Source organism: Ascaphus truei, chromosome 10, assembly GCF_040206685.1.
Source record: "Ascaphus truei isolate aAscTru1 chromosome 10, aAscTru1.hap1, whole genome shotgun sequence".
NCBI lineage: Eukaryota > Metazoa > Chordata > Amphibia > Anura > Ascaphidae > Ascaphus > Ascaphus truei.
The window spans coordinates 41903097-41920141 of NC_134492.1; the positions used below are offsets into that span (position 1 = coordinate 41903097).

Here is a 17045-nt window from a genome sequence, read left to right on the forward strand (position 1 = left end):
TGGGTAGTACCCGTGATAGGGGTCCTAGCCTTAATTTTTGTTTTTAAATCTTGTACTGTTTTCTATATCATCTTTGTGTCAATCAATAAATTGTTATTTGTTATATGGTATACCTGAGTGCTCTTAAGCGGGTTCCTTTTTTCTTTTTTTCTTTCATATATATATATTTATTTATTATGTATGTAAGCGGGTTATGTAACAAAGGTTCCCGGCATCAAATTGCACCAGATTGTAAAAGAATAAAGTCGCATTGGATGCAATGGGATTTTTTTGCTTTGGTATTTGCTTTTATTTGCTCCAGATTTCAAACTGGGAGACTTTGATGGATCATCCCCCGGCTGCAAAACCAGGGTAAATGTGTGAACTAAAAAAACTGCCAGATTTAATAGGGTAAAAAATCTCATTGCCTGTAATGGGATTTATGTTCTTTAGTAAATCTGGTGCAGTTCTCTGCTCCATGTTTGTCTTAATTGTGCCGCTGGGAGACTTCGGTGGTCATGTGGGTCAAAAATTCATGGCAGTGGAATTTTATGCGTTGTTTGATACACATGGCACAGATGTTTTAGCACCAGAATTAGCACCAATTTTGCCTTTATACATATATGCCCTACACTCACTGATTTGTAAGCTACTCAAGGCACGAAGCTACAGTTCCTGTAAAATTATTTATTAAAGTCTTCCGTGGGCTTTTCTTTGTCGATCAATCTGGTACAGCAATTGTTCATCAGTTTTGTCCCAGTTTTCCAGCCCTCAGACTTCGGTAACCAACCACCACCCCCCGCCCCGCCCCCCCCCCATATATTTAGCTTGATAAGAAAAAAATATTATTACCAAGGGTCAACGAGAAGACAAGCTGGCTAATAATTCAAACCCCCTTTCCAGGTGTACTGTAGATGGGAGAGATTTTTTCCCCGTATCTTCCATTGATTTGGATTGAGTTGTTAGGACTGTTCCATGGAGAAAGTGGTAACATTTCTATTTATTCAGGTAGTAATGAGAGAGCCCTTCTCATAAACAGGTTGTTGTTCAATATGGGAATGGTATTAAGGACAGCCAACATTTCTCTCACCACTTGATGTTTGTACAATTTGATAGTAAGCTCTTTGGCCAGGAATATGCTGTGTCTGCATGTGTGTTACTGTAAGCAGGCAATGCAAAAAAAATGATGTATTACACAGGAAAACACACCAAACGTTAACAGAGTTTCTGGCAATCCCTATGTCACTGTATTATAAATTGATGTGAGTATCAATGTAACAGCTAATTTCCCCTAAAATTCAAATGTACTTTGGGAAAACTCCTCCCCACCATGTACAGTCCTGGGAGATCCACCCCAAAGCAGACTACAGCAGGAACTTCTCCTTCATTCTCATCTGCTCTGACTCCTCTGCATTGAGATCCTACTGTAACTCTCTGCTCCTCATCAGCACCTTCCTCCTTTTCTTGTGTTGTAACTTGAGAAGGATTAGGGCAGATCTAAGAAAGCAGCCTCTCTTGTCTGGCTTCTCCTTGCATCCATCAGCAGTTCAGCAGTTCTGTAGTGCAGGCAGAAACTCTGAACAGAAGGGGGAGAAAAAACCCTGTCTGCTGAGCATGCAGAAGACAACCTAAATGTGTCACCAGCACGCAGATGCTGTCATTGCTGTGTGATGGCAAAAAGGGACAAGACAAGGTCAGGCAGTGGATTCATCATCAATCATGTCTGACATTATTGACCTCTTAACTCTTTCCACCTAGCTTTACCAGAAACAGCCTGTGCATCAGTGTGTGTAGGTGTACATTTGTGAAACTGTTGAGCAGAAAGATGGTTGCATTTTTGCCTACTTGATACAAGGAACAAGTGGATGTTGTCATTTGCCATCACTATTGGAATATATAGGAGTTTTACTTTTTTTTTTTTGCAATTGAAAACATTAGCTATATTTTGGACAGCTTCCCATCAATACACACAGGATCCCATTGCATGGACATAATCTGCAATTGTCTTCTCCTGCTATGGAGACACCTAGGATTGTGTTACTGCTTCTCTTTGCTTGTTGCACTGGTCAGTGCAAGGGATCTACTTCCACTGGAGAAACAGACAAAGCAAATACCCAGCCCTCAACCCAGCCAACCGAGCCCTTCACTCAGAGACCAACAGACCCCAGCAAAGATTCCCTGGAAGATGAGTTTGAAAACCAGGAGAACATTTTGTCACAGGTACTGTAAATGCTGTTTGCACTTCTCACTCCAACCAACTGCTGCAGAGCACGCCACTCTGCCACATCTATAGTAGCTACAATAATTTAGCAAAGTGTCAATTGTATTACAGAATGAAAACCCTTTAGCACTCAAAAGAAGGTGATTACATTCCAATAGAGAGTCATGATTAATCATTCACATTGGTAGCTCGGTTATTTTTACTTGTGACCCCAAAGTAACCCATTGGGTGGCCGTGGCTAGCCATAACCAACTCCAGAGGAACAATGTTGTGAAGACATGCAAAGTGTCACATCCACCACTCATTCTATCACATCACAACCCATATTTAATCATTTTATATAGGGTGCATATTCCCTAAGTCCTTGTGGAAATTCAACTTTCATTAATTGAACTCTAACACTACACATTGCAGACATTTTTTTATGCAGCAATTAACCTTTACAGTACCAATTAACACTGAACAGGAAGTTACTGTAGTTATGGTAATTATTGTTTACTAATGCCTAATTATTAATTAGAAACGCACATGTAACAGCAAAAATATTTTGAAAATGGTCTGCACTCCATAGCATTTTCATGGAATAACCGTACAACCATTATGTAAACCTGCCCTGAAGAGCTTACAGACTAATAATACTTAATAACCGAGGGGCAGGTGATTTGCAGATCAGACAAAGTAAATGCTAAGTTTTGAACTGGCATCTTCCACTTCCACAGGTCACTTTATTTATAATAAGGTTATTCCTCCAGTAAAAACACTGACGTTCAGCGGTGAAAGGGTTTATTGCTTGAGAAATCGGGGGTTGTCTAATTCAAAACATCCTCTGTATAGTCCATCTAAAAGGCTTTGTTGCTATACTGTATAGTTGTAAAGAAAAATTGCATCCAGACCTTCTCAGGGGAGACATGAAGTTTATTTTCATGCAGCTGCCTCCTGCTGAGCCCCCCATTGCATAGAAAACCTGCAAGCAATCTGTTTTTTTTTTTTTGGTGGCTTACTGCACCCTGAGCACATTCTCAGGGCACTAAGGCATTTAATGGTTAGGAAGCTGACAAGGTCAGAGGGTCAAGTGACCGCTCTGAAACATGCAGAGACCAAACAAATCTTGTTGTCAGTTTCATGTACTAGAAGGGATCTAAGTGACTGTAGATCTAAAATACGTCTCGTCCTTCTTACACACCCAGTTTAATAAGGGATTTACAATTCAGCTACAAGTAAAAGTGCTGATGATGGGAGGTAGCAAACAGCAATTTGGAAGACATTTTTTTAAATGGATTTCTAAATGTGAAAAAATTACTCCCATTTGGGTAGGACAACTTGTATCCAGCTAAGAGCACAAGGAGGATGAATAGTCATCCTCCTTTGTCAAGGAGGTCCCTCAGCACCCTTCTGTTGGAGAGCAAGTCAATGCATTGAGGAGCAACACACCGCCTCATATACTTGTATATGGTTTAACTGTAGTTTTTTGGGGGATGTAGCCTTCATAAACAAAGTATGTCATTAAGTGCTGTCCCATTGCAAGTAGTGAATGGTCAAACGGTTAACCAGCTGTGCCATTATGGGCTGCTCATTAATTTGTGGGCTCTAGCGCCTCCCACTTCTACCTTGTTTCCACAAATGTCTCCTACTCCCCTTTATGATCTACTCCGTTCTCTCTGCCCATGTTTCTATTGTCCGCTTTGTCTTTACAACCCTTATTGGCCCCTATTCGATATATATGTGGCATAACACATACAGTAGTTAAAATGCATTAACTGTGTGTTATCCCACTTCGCAGTTCATTGAATCTAGTTGGATCATGTGCTTTTCATCCACACGGTACAGACAGAATTGCACACAAAGACTGGGGGGTTCCATGGCAGCTAATCTTCTTATCTCCTTCCTGTTTCAATTTGTAAACACAATGGGTGCTGGATGAAATCTGAGTGTAAGACAATGGTCGTGAATCTAGCCGATATAAATGTTTTTAGCTTCGAAGGTTCTAATATTTGATTGCACTATACCTGATACAAGAGTCGGAAAATAATTTTGACTAATTTCTATGCACGGTTCTTAATTGTCTTTTTTTTTTTTTTTAACTAAAATAGAGCAACACAGGGTCTTTCTTCATTCAAATTTACAAAATTATCATATTCCTCAGGACTAGACACTAGTTTAAGGGAAGATTATGTTTAGCTTGAAAACAGGACAGAGTGCTAGATATCAAGTATAACCTAAAGGGATCTTTCTGCAGACGTTTCTGGTGTAATAGTTTGACTAGTCAGAGGTGTCATTTTTACATGTATAAAAAAAAAAATAAGACTTTTTGGAGAGATCTGAGGCTACAGAGAATAAGGTAGAAAAACAAACTAGATTCAGGATGGACAGGTGAGGGGGAGTGGGGGGGGGGGATGGGGGTCAGGGAAGCAACCAGTTTAGCCTGCAGGAGAAGAAGAGGTTTGCAGAGGTCACAGTTGCATAATTTGTGGTTCCATCAGGTTAATGATAACATCTATATCCTGAGATCTTCAAATCTACAAAGCTATACACTAACCAATGAGGATGATAGGCTTCATTGATTGCTCAAGGAGTTGTGATATTCAGGTCAGTACAGGTTTTATATGGCAAAATCTATTGTATCTGCCATCAGTCTCCATGGGTAACGAATTCCACATTTTAACTGTGAAATCTCCTTTCCTCCAACATAAGGGGATGCCCCCGAGTCTTTTGTACTGCCCGTGGGATGAATAGTTCTTTTGAAAGCTCCTTGTACTGTCCCCGAATATATTTGTATATACAGATGCAGCGGCCGTTATTCGAACATTTCACGGAGCCGTTTTCCTGTGCTCTGCTGTATTGCACGCGGCATTATCGCCGCCAATCACACCAGGCACACCTGTGTTTACCGCAGTTGATTTGTTTGAATTTCATGGATTCTGATTTCTTTGGGTGCAATTCTTCACTTATCCGTGGCAGAAATGAATGAATTGTAATGTATACAGTACTGTGCTACTGTGTCAATTTGCAGGTGTTTAAAAACCAGAATACTAAAATGCCATTTTCTGCACTCGATAAAAACGAGTCAACAAGCATTTTAAGGCGGTAAGGTTGGAAGAAATCACGCGCCATGACATGGGTATTCCGAGGTATACTCCGCATGAAATGTACGAATAACGGCCGCTGCATCTGTAGTTCTCATATCCCCTCTTAGATACCTCTTTTCTAATGTAAATAAATCAAAATTAGCTAGCCTCTCCTCATAAATTAGATTGTCCATCCCCTTTATTAATTTGGTGGCTCTTCTCTGCACTCTCTCTAGTTCCATAATGTCTTTTCGAAGGAGTGGTGCCCAAAATGGTACTCCATATTCAAGGTGTGGTCTTACTAATGCTTTGTAAAGGGGCATAATTATGTTTACTTCCCTTCCATCCATTGCCGTTTAATGCAAGATAAGATCTTGTTTGCCTTTGCAGCTACTGCATGACTTTGGGCACTATTGCTAAGCCTGCTGTCTACAAGCACTCCTGAGTCCTTCTCCATCAAGGATTCCCCCAATTTATCCCCATTTAATTTGTAAGTCGTCTGTTTATTCTTGCTTCCCAAATGCATAACCTTACATTTATCTGTATTAAACCTCATCTGCCATTTACCTGCCCAAGATCTCCCCAAGTCCTTCTGGAGAGAAATTACATCCTTCTCTGATTCTATTACTTTACACAATTTAGTATCATTAGCAAAGATGGAGACTTTGCTCTCGATGCCAACCTCAAAGTCATTCATAAACAAGTTGAAAAGCATTGGTCCCAGTACCGATCTCTGAGGTACTCCACTCACGACCATAGCCCAAACTGAAAAAATTCCATTTATGACAACCCTCTGTCTATCCTTCAACCACTTTTCAATCCAGTGCATATATTTTTACTGAGTCCAATTTGCTTTATTTTATACACCAAACACGTGTGTGGAACCATATCAAAAGCCTTTGCAAAATCTAAGTAGACCACATCAACTGCATTATCCTGGTCTAAATTCCTACTTACCTCCTCAAAGAAACAAATAAGGTTAGTTTGGCATGATCTATCCTTCACAAATCCATGCTGACTATTACTAATAATTTTGTTTTCCATTAGCTATTCCTGAATATTATCCCTATTAAACATACAAGTAGTTTCCTCACTATTGAAGTCAGACTTACAGGTCTGTAATTCCCCGGTTGTGATCTAGCTCCCTTTTAAAATATAGGCACCACATCAGCTTTACGCCAACTTGTGGTACTGAGCCTATGGAAATGGAGTCCTTGAATATTAAATGTAATGGTTTGGCTATTACTGAACTTAACTCCTTGAACTCTTGGATGTATGCCATCGGGGCCAGGTGCCTTATTTACTATAATTTTTTCAAGCCGCCTATCAACTTCTTCCTCAGTTAACCAATTGTTCATTAATATGGAGGTTGTGGGTTCCTCCTGCGGCACTACTATTGAAATGGATTCTTCCCTGGTAAACACAGAGGTTTACAGAGGGAACAAAGTTCCTTTGTCTGCTTCTGTCATTAATCTAAATGGTGGTCTATATTAAACTCCGACAGTATATGGAACAGTGATAAACCTTAATTCTCACTGGCCATTACTGTAAACATCAACCTTTCTACACATTCATCATGTGGATCCACAGAAACCAGAGAGATCCAAAAATGACTAATTACAGGAGTTGCATTGGAAAAAAGTAACCATGGGGAATTAACGGAAAATGCTCTAAAAGGAGAAATTAACATCATAATAAGAACATACTAGGACCTATTACATTACCAAATCCTAAAACAAAATCTGAAATCCCATAATAGGAGTTTCTTGTAAAAACACTAACTAAACATAAACCAAAACCAAATGTATTCGTTTCCATTTCAGGCCGAACCATTTAAAAGAGAGCAGGAAAAATGACTTTAAAGGGGAATATATACATTTCCTGTGTTGTAATAAGCAAATTGTTACTGTAACAGAAATTGCTTCCCCAAGAAAACACGTAAGATCTTTGAAAAGGTGTTTAGGACAGAATGTCTTATTGCAGGAATCATTTCCATATGTGGCTGAGATTAACGTTCATTTACAGGAGCCCTCATTATCCCTCTGCAAAATGAATATGCTGCAATGTGTACCAATACTGAGCATGTGGATACACTTGCAAACAAGAAGCACTTCATACATAGCAACAACTTGGCAGTTGTCTATATCAGGGGTGGCCACATCCAGTCCTCAAGGGCCACCAACAGGTAAGGTTGAGGATATCCCTGCTTCAGCACAGGTGGATCAATCAGTGGCTCAGTCATTATGACTTGTGGACTGGAGTTGGCCACCCTTACTCAAGGCCATGCATGTATCTGAGAGATAGACTGGACTGCAGACGTGGGTAAGAAGTAGCAAAGATGTTAGCGTGAGAGAGCAGAGGCAGCAAGGAGAAACGGAGCGGTGTTTAGACCCTGTTGTCTCTCAGTTAAGTCGTATCTCTAAGCATTCTGGGATCTATGGTCTTCTTTATCAGGAATCAGGATTCCTGTCTGCTCATGGGTTGGATAAAACAACCAGGACAGGAGCAAATGTTATTGAAATTCTGGAGCTGGCTAACAGATTGTGGTCCATATTTATTAAGTGGTGTTATTCCATAAGACACCTTCCAGGGCTGGAAGACACCTTACAGCTCATTTATGTGAAGTGGTGTATTCGTGAGTAATTATTGGTCTTTGCTACAGGGGTATCCCCCAATGAGATTGATGGTGGGGGCTTTTCTTTCTTCATACTACCCGTCTTCAGGGGGTGTTTACCCATAATTGCTGGCTATATTACCAACACGTCTTATTAATCCTGATATTATTCTCCTTGGATGGTGGTTTGGTGTTATTGAATATTCTACCTGGCATTGAGCGCTCCTCAACCTCCTATCTACATCTGTAACCTGCATATAAATAGGGTAATGTAACGGATGGTTGGAACTGGCTCAGCGCCAGGAGGAGCGTTTTGAATGTAATTACATTATGTTACTTCAAAAGCGTAAGGGATAGAGTTACAATGCTTTTCATGCCACTTAGGGCCCTATTACATAAACTCTGATAAAGCAGCTTTGGTATTGCCAAACAAATGTCCTAGTTATTTCCCCCTGAAATGTTGTTACACTTTCCCCCTAATTTAATTAAAAATGAGTAATGCATGATTTGTCCCTGTTAAACAAGCAATTAGCATACACAAACAGAACAGATTTACAGGACTGATACAAAACCAGTGGTTACAACCAGGGATTTAAATAGGCGATAAAATGTGAGATAAAACAAATGATATTCCTGCAAATTGTGGCAGAAATAAAATATCTGATGCACACTCCACATGCACCTTCTCTCTCTCCCCCCCCCATTCAACTGGGTTCTCTCACTCACCATTCTCTCTGACACATGCTCTGTCTCTTATCTTGCTTGACATGTCTTATTTACCTAATTCACAGATGGTTTGCCTTATTCACACGTCTTTGGGCAGCTTCTCAGGTTTTTGGGGCTGTTTTTTTTTTTTTTTTTTTTTTAACTGTAAGGAGCCTCTCAGGTTGTCTCTCCAATGTTTTTCTTTATTTATGTTTTAAGGTTGTTTATAAAATGTAATAACAAAGGTAATCCTCCTGGAATTTTAATTCTCTTTTTAGGTTTGGTTTATGGGGCACAGCTATTTAATTTTTTTCATTTGGTCCTAGCCATAAACTTTATAATCCGGACATCAGCCTGAGTTTGGAAAAGCTCTTTAGTACAGTAGCGCAATTCTATGCAGCCAAATTCATTCGTTGTAGGGGATTCTTGTAACATTAAGTCCAAGATAAAAACTAGAAGCTATTATTACATTATCATCATTACGGTCTGTAACTTTTTGATACAACGCAGTTTCAAGCTCATTGGCATTTGTAATCACTAGAATATCACTAGAATATCCAACAACATAATTTTACTTATGATATTGCCCCGTGAAATTGATGGTTGTATTCATCATATAACAGTAATCAATTATATTCTGAAAGTCTCTGTCCCTCTCCAAATTAAAAATAAAGTCAATTAAACAAATATTAGCATAGTTGGAGGCATATTAGTCACTGTTACTGTTCATTGGATCAATAATAATATATAAGGAATAATTTAGTCACTTAAAAGTAAACTTACTGGGACGTTTCATTTCAATGATGCATGAAACAGATTTATTATCTCTTGCTACCACATTATAACTTACATCCTCATTATTCAAATATGAATCTGACATAATCAAATGTAATGTCCTGTAAAGTTACATACCTTAAATGATTTTAATCTTGTTTATTATTGACCTTGAGGTTGGCATTGAGAGCAAAGTCTCCATCTTTGCTGATGACATGAAACGAAATTGTGTAAGGTAGTAGAATCATACAGGATGTAATTGATTTCCTGAAGGACTTGGAGAGACTGGAACTTGGGCAGGTAAATGAGGTTTAATACAGATAAATATAAGGTTATGCATTTGGGAAACAAGAATAAACAGTTTACTTACAAATTAATTGGGGATAAATTGGGGGAATCCTTGATGGAGAAGGATTTAGGAGTGCTTGTAGCAGCAGGCTTAGCAATAGTGCCCAATGTCATGCAGTAGCTGCAAAGGCAAACAAGATCTTATCTTGAATTAGAACAGGGAATAGATGGAAGGGAAGTAAATATATTTATCCCCCTCTATAAAGCATTAGTAAGACCACACCTTGAATAAGGAGTACAATTTTGGGCACCACTTCATAAAAAAATATTAATGGAAATAGAAAAAGTGCAGAGAAGAGCAACAAAATTAATAAAGGGGATGGAAAAAGCTGATTTATGAGGAGAGGCTGGCTAATTAGATTTGTTTACATTAGAAAAGAGGCATCTAAGAGGGGATATGATAACTATATACAAATATATTCAGGGTCAATACAAGTAGCTTTCAAAAGAACTATTCATCCTAAGGGCAGTACAAACGACACTGGGTCATCCCTTAAATTTGGAGGAAAGGACACAAACCACCAGATGCATCAAGCCCCGTTACGGCTAAAGGCCCCAGATCTGGCATTTATTCCTGTTGAGTTGTATGGAAGTTGACACTGGATGGTGTGCGTTAACCATTAAGGGAGCTTGATAAATCTACCCCACAATGCCAAAATATTCCACTCATCTGATATTCAGTGCTGACAAAAATCTGGACTTAATATTTCCAGATGTAGAGGTTATCGTATATATAGCTTTTAGACTATTTTCAAATAATATCAAAAGAGTGATTAAGAATATGTATCTCTTAATAAAGGTGCTTTTATGTGGCTTTGCTATTATATGGAGAAATAATAGTTAGGGCATACGTTATTTAATGCAAATATTACAATGAGATCTTTCACTTTTAGCATCTGTTGTCATCATTTTTCTCTAGGAACTAAAATACCAGGTCTTAGCCTGTCAAAGAAACTTGTGTGGAATGGATCAAACCTGCTGAAATACATTTGTTATACTGTATTTGGAGTAAACACTATAAGCATAGGATAGTAAATCACTACATATTGCATTCTACTAGCAGCTTGCTTGGCACCCAAGCAATACAGACCATTTTTACTACAGTTCAAAGTTATCCAGTCTGTGGCTACAATCTCTAGTTACCATCTGCAAATGGTAAAAACTATCCAATGCCAGAGTGGGCAGAAACGCATTGCTTAGAGCTGTAAGTTCTATTTTTATGCATACATGAGAAGCAAGAGGGTCTGTCCCCTCACCCATAACTTAATGTTAACTGCAAGTAATATATATATATATACACACTAGCTGAGAGACCCGGCGTTGCCCGGGAGTCACACTGTCCCCGTCCCCCCCCACACACACTGTGCCCCCTCCCCCACACACTGTCCCCCCCCCCCCACACACACACACAAACACACACACACACTGTCCCCCCCTCCCCCACACATACACTGTCCCCCCTCCCCCACACACACACTGCCCCCCCTCCCCCACACACACTGCCCCCCCTCCCCCACACACACTGTCCCCCCCTCCCCCACACACACTGTCCCCCCCTCCCCCACACACACTGTCCCCCCCTCCCCCACACACACACTGTCCCCCACTCCCCCACACACACACTGTCCCCCCCTCCCCCACACACACTGTCCCCCCCTCCCCCACACACACACTGTCCCTCCCCCCCACACACACACTGTCCCTCCCCCCACACACACACACGGTGTCCCACACACACTGTCCCCCCCTCTCCTCCCCCCACACACTGTCCCCCCCCCCCCCCACACACACACACACACTGTCCCCCCTCCCCCAAACACTGTCCCCCCTCCCCCACACACACACTGTCCCCCCTCCCCCACACACACACTGTCCCACCCTCCCCCACACACACACTGTCACCCCCTCCCCCCACACACACATCCACACAAACACTGTCCCTCCCCCCCACACACACTGTTCTCCCCTCCCCCACACAGACAGCCACCGGGAGGGGGGAAGGTGCAGGGCCTGTGAGCGCTGCGCACGCGCCCCCTCTCTGTACCTGTGAGCGCGAGCCGGCGGGAAACGCAAGGAAGGTGCAGGGCCTGTCCGTGTGACGGGGGAGAGTGACAGCCACCGGGAGGGGGGAAGGTGAGCTGCGGTCCGGGTGACAGGGGAGAGTGACGGCCAACGGGAGGGGGGAAGGTGAGCTGCAAGGGGGCCTGAAGCAGTGGTGTGAGTGTGTGAGGCCAATGAGAGGTGTGCGGGGGCGGGCGGTGAGTGTGTGAGGCCAATGAGAGGTGTGCGGGGGCGGGCGGGCCAAGGGACCAATGAGATTGCCGCTAGGGACAGGGAACACACCAGGGAAACATACATACATACAATGCTTTCAGAAATATATAGTAAGATATATATATATAGATATAGGTGAGACAGGGCAGGGGCTAAACAAGAGAATGAACCTGCACCGCCACAGCATCACACGCGGAACAAGAGACAGTCCTGTTGGCGAACATTTCTCTGACTCTGGCCATACGATGAACGATCTGAGGGTTGCCATACTCAAAGGTAATCTTAAAACACCGAAAGAGAGACGGTTGCATGAATACAAATTTATGCAACTGTTCGGGACACTTAGCAGTGGCCTAAACAGAGATCGAAATTTTATGAGTCATTACTGACACAAGTGAACTCTCTTCCCATGAGCGCTATAGGCCATGTCTGTACATACTGTGCTATATGTATGCACACACAGCTGTCTCTCACACATACTAATACTCCTTGTTTTTCCATCCCTATACACCAATAGGGACCACATAGTATCCACACACACTTTTAGTTATACTACTAACTCTCACATTTACACACCCACCCACACCATTTATATCCGCTCCCACTCCACACACACCTTTTGTAAAGCACTGTATATACTGTGGGCTCTCCATTCATTTTTATTCACACTGATACACATACACAATCTTTCATCACTTGCTTTCAGGAACCTTTTGACACCTCCAGCCATAAAACACATCCACACCAGGGGAAGGACCAGCACAGATAGCATTCCAATAGACACTGTTTATAGTATAGCTTTTGCTTCATTCATTGTAACATCGCCGGAAGAAGAGATCAGTGTATCTCGAAAGCTCGCACACATAAAAGCATTTCGTTAGCCACAGAACGGTATCATCTATTTATTTTTTGATTATACATATATATATATATACACACACAAAAGCCCCCTAGGACTTGACAATCTGCTTCTATTGCTGCCAGGGTCTGACAGAGTTTACTGACAATGATTCAAACAGACGTGAAAGAGAAGAGTAGCCATGTGTTTTAGAAACGCAGCCAGCAAAAGTGATCATTCTCCTGGAATGAAAAAATAAAATTACACATCTTTGTCTCCAGGAAATCTCTGGATTTGCAAAAGTAGTACTCTAACTGTTAGAGTGCACTTACCTTGTGCACCGTGGACCCTAGCACGCTAGAGACCATATTGACGTACCAAGTGCTCAGTTTTAGGGGATGATCGGGCTAATCACTGGTCTGATCGAAACAACAGTGGAGCCCTCTCTACTCCCATGTGCCGGGGGCGGTGGCGGCTGAAGTAATCACTGAGCAGAAGTCCCGGAGGTCCGGTGATTATAAAGGTTATTATTTGACGCGGTTGATTTTACTCAGTAGTCTGTACATGTCAGCAGGGCCGCCAACAGAAATCATGGGGCCCGGGACAAATGGAAGGAGCAGGGCCCCCTCCCCCCCAACCCATAGCGCACCGACCATGAATTTTTTTTTTAGCGCAAAACTTTTACTTAACCACCCAATACATATAAAAAATACACCCCCAATGCAAATAAAAATCAGACTTACCTTGTGGATGGGGGGCCGGTGGCTGCAACTGGGGGGACGGACCGGTGGCTGCTACTGGGGGGGGGGGGGGGCGGGCGCCGGTGCCTGCTACTGGGGGGGAGGCGCCGGTGGCTGCTATTGGGTGGGGTGCCGGTGGCTGCTGCTAGGGGGGGGGGGCGCCGGTGGCTGCTCTGGGGGGGGGGGGGCGCCAGTGGATGCTACTGGGGGGTGCATCAGTGGCTGCTACTGGGGGGGGGGGGCACCAGTGGCTGCTATTGGGTGGGGCGCCGGTGGCTGCTACTGGGGGGGGGGCACCGGTGGCTGCTACTGGGGGGGGGCACCGGTGGCTGCTACTGGGGGGAGCGCCGGTGGCTGCAGGATGGCTCGGGGGGGGGGGGGGAACGGCGGCTAGGGGCGCCAGATGGCTTGTCCAAAAATACTGGACACAATGCTAAAATATGCGAGACACCCCCAAAACATATACAAAAATACCCCAACCCCCCCAATACAAAAACACCCCAACCCCCCAATACAAAAAATACCTCGACCCCCCCAATACATATATATATAAAAAACAAAAAAAACATATATAAAAACACCCCGTCCCCCCCAATACATATATAAAAACACCCCGACACCCCCAATACATATATAAAATACCCCAACCCCCCCAATACATATATAAAATACCCCGATCCCCAATACAAAAACACCCGACCCCCCAAAACATATATAAAAACACCCCAACCCCCCAATAAATATATAAAAAAACACCCCGACATCCCCACACCCCCAATACATATATAAAATACCCCGACCCCCCCAATACATATAAAAAATACCCCAACCCCCCCATACATATAAAAAATACCCCCCCCCCCCCAATACATATAAAAAAATACCCCAACCCCCCCAATACATATAAAAAATATCCGCCCCCCTCCCAAAAAATATAAAAATCAAACTTACCTGGGGGATGGTCTCAGGTCAGGCTTGGTGGCTGGGGGGGGGGTGTGCCGGTGGCTGCAGAGGGCAAGTTGTTGGGGGGGGGGGCAGTGACTGGCGGTACAGGGGGGGGAGGTGGCGGAGCCCGTTGCTGCGGGGGGGGCTTGTTCTGCAGTGGGCAGGGCCGGTGGCTGGCGGCACTACGGGCCGGCCGCGGGGGATGGCAGTGCTGGGGGGGGTCGTACGGTAGCACCCTGGCGGCACTGCGCGGGCCCGGCGGCGCTGGGGGTGGGCGCCACGGTGGTGACTGCTGCTGAGGCGGAAGCACTCTGGCGGCACTGCAGGGACCCAGCGCGGCGCCTAGCGGTGCTGGGGGGGGAGGGGTGGGAGCGCCACGGTGGTGACTGCTGCGGGGGAGGGAGCACTCTGGCGGCACTGCGGGGACCCTGTGGCGCTCGGGGGGCGACGGTGCTTTGCGATGCTGCGGGGGCCCGGCGGCAAGCACCTGTTCTCTGAGGCTGCTCCCGCATGCGCCAGGTCTCCCTCTCATGCTGGCGCGCCGGAAGCTTACCCAGCTGCTGACTTCCGGCGCTGCCAATAGGGAGACTCAGTTTTTTAATTAACTGGCGAACTTGCGCCCGGCCGGGCCCCCCTGACACACGGGGCCCGGGACGCCAGTGCCCTTTGTCCCCCCCCTGTTGGCGGGCCTGCATGTCAGCTGGTTCAGAGACAGACACATTGTGCTGTCACACTGCAATATAATATATTTATTTTGCACCAGAGAACTTGTCCACACATTAATGATGGGTATTTTTCCCATGTCATACGTGTACATTATATATATGTAACGGGTATTCCACCCCACCCAATCGCAGATATAGTGTGGGTGCGGGGAACTTAGTGTTACCAGGTGTGGTGCGTTACCTGTTGGCTCACAGGAGGGCTGAGCTTCCGCCACGGGGAACCTGGGGCAACTATAGTATGAGTAAGAATAGCCTTGTGCTCGGTGCAGCGCCTCCACCTGCGATGGTTCCTAGCAGAGCAGGAATGGTTCCTCGCAGGACACATATATATACTCAGCACACGGTATGTATAAACAGTATTTACTAAGCATGAACTGTGACTCCAATAACACCTCTTTGCATAACATCAAACAATATATCAATAACAGTGCTTCACTCTGGATGCATACCCTTGCCCCACCCACATGTCCAGTAATCCCACTGTATCACACTACCAAGTCATATACATGTACGGGTGTGACTGCGCTGTCACTATGTCTGATGATAGGCCTTGTCGGTGCACTTTATAACAGTACCTGCCCTGGCTCCAGCCACGGGTGCTGCTATACCTCTGGGGTTGTGTCGCCGGCGTGGATAATATCACCGCAGCTCCACACCATCTGTACCGTGGCAAGGATCTGTCTGCTGCCCGCAGACCGCAGTCACTGCTTGCTTGGCCTCCGTGAAGATAGTCTAGCTCTCTTAAAGGCTAGGGCTTGAGCCCAAGTATCGTGGCGGGAAACACAGCATCCGCTGGATCCCTAACTAGCGAATAGCTAATGGGGCAGGGTCTCTAACCTAGGGCCTGTCGCTACAACACTCAACTAGGGTGACTCAGGGCTATCTGGGGCCTAGGGGAATTGCTGGCCTAGTGCAGAGAGTCACTGACTCCTGCACCCTACCTCCTTCCCCTAGCTGCTCCGGTCACCAACTGCCTTTCTGCCAAACCCCGCGAAATGTATCTATATCTTGCAAGCAGGGAGCGCCTGCAGCCCTATTGGCTCCCTGGCATCATGGGGTCGCTCCAGAGGCTCATGGGACTTGAAGTCCCCTTACAGAGCCCTCTTCTCATTGGTGGCCTTTCGCGCGCTCGTCCTGCGCATGCGCGACCTTCTCTGCCTTCCCCGCGCCAAAATGTCTTCTGCGCATGCGTGTGCAAGTCCCTATGGCAGTGCCCTGCACCGGGACCTGACAGCGGCCTGGCAACGTGTCCGCACGCGTTCTTGGCAACCGGCCTCCTGCCAGAGAGTCGCGCTATCCACGCCCACCCTCCCGCATCTCCCCACGAACGGCTAATACTTCCTGCTGCCGCGGTGAGTGTCGCGAGGGGGGTGGGGGCAGCGCCACAGCGGGGGACCTGGCTACATCCTCCCCCTGGTAAAATCCCCAACGTCCTCGCTTGGAACACAACTCAATATAACTATATACAGAAGTTATACAATGAAAATGCACAACACCACATACAATCTTAACTGTCTCTAAATCAGATTGCACATTTCAGATTGACAGATTGACAGATTGGATCTTGCTCCGAGAGCACTGCTGAGCCTCATAATGGGGTGCCCCCATTTGATCATAGGTTACCCAAGTTGGAGGGTACCTGACCCTTTGGCTCCGTCGGAGCTGTACTTCTGCAACTCCCTCGGGGGAGTAATAAACACAGTCCTGAGGCTCAGCCTCTTCCCTTGAGGGGAGAAATGTCTCTGGACAGTCTCTGCTAGGCACAAAGCTCGGGCTCTGTGGATCCAAAGGCTGGCCTGTTGGTGCCACCTTAGTAG

General features: G+C 44.8%; 1 protein-coding gene across 1 annotated transcript in view; it reads left to right on the top strand.

Annotated features, from left to right (window-relative positions):
- The first annotated feature begins 1313 nt into the window (after positions 1 to 1313).
- Positions 1314 to 17045, top strand: part of OLFML2B (olfactomedin like 2B) — a 75186-nt gene continuing 59454 nt past the window's right edge. Inside the window, exon 1 of the mRNA XM_075616809.1 lies at positions 1314 to 2199. Within this exon, the coding sequence (XP_075472924.1) occupies positions 1996 to 2199 (204 nt within the window). The 5' untranslated portion in view covers positions 1314 to 1995. The remainder of the gene's footprint in view (positions 2200 to 17045) is intronic.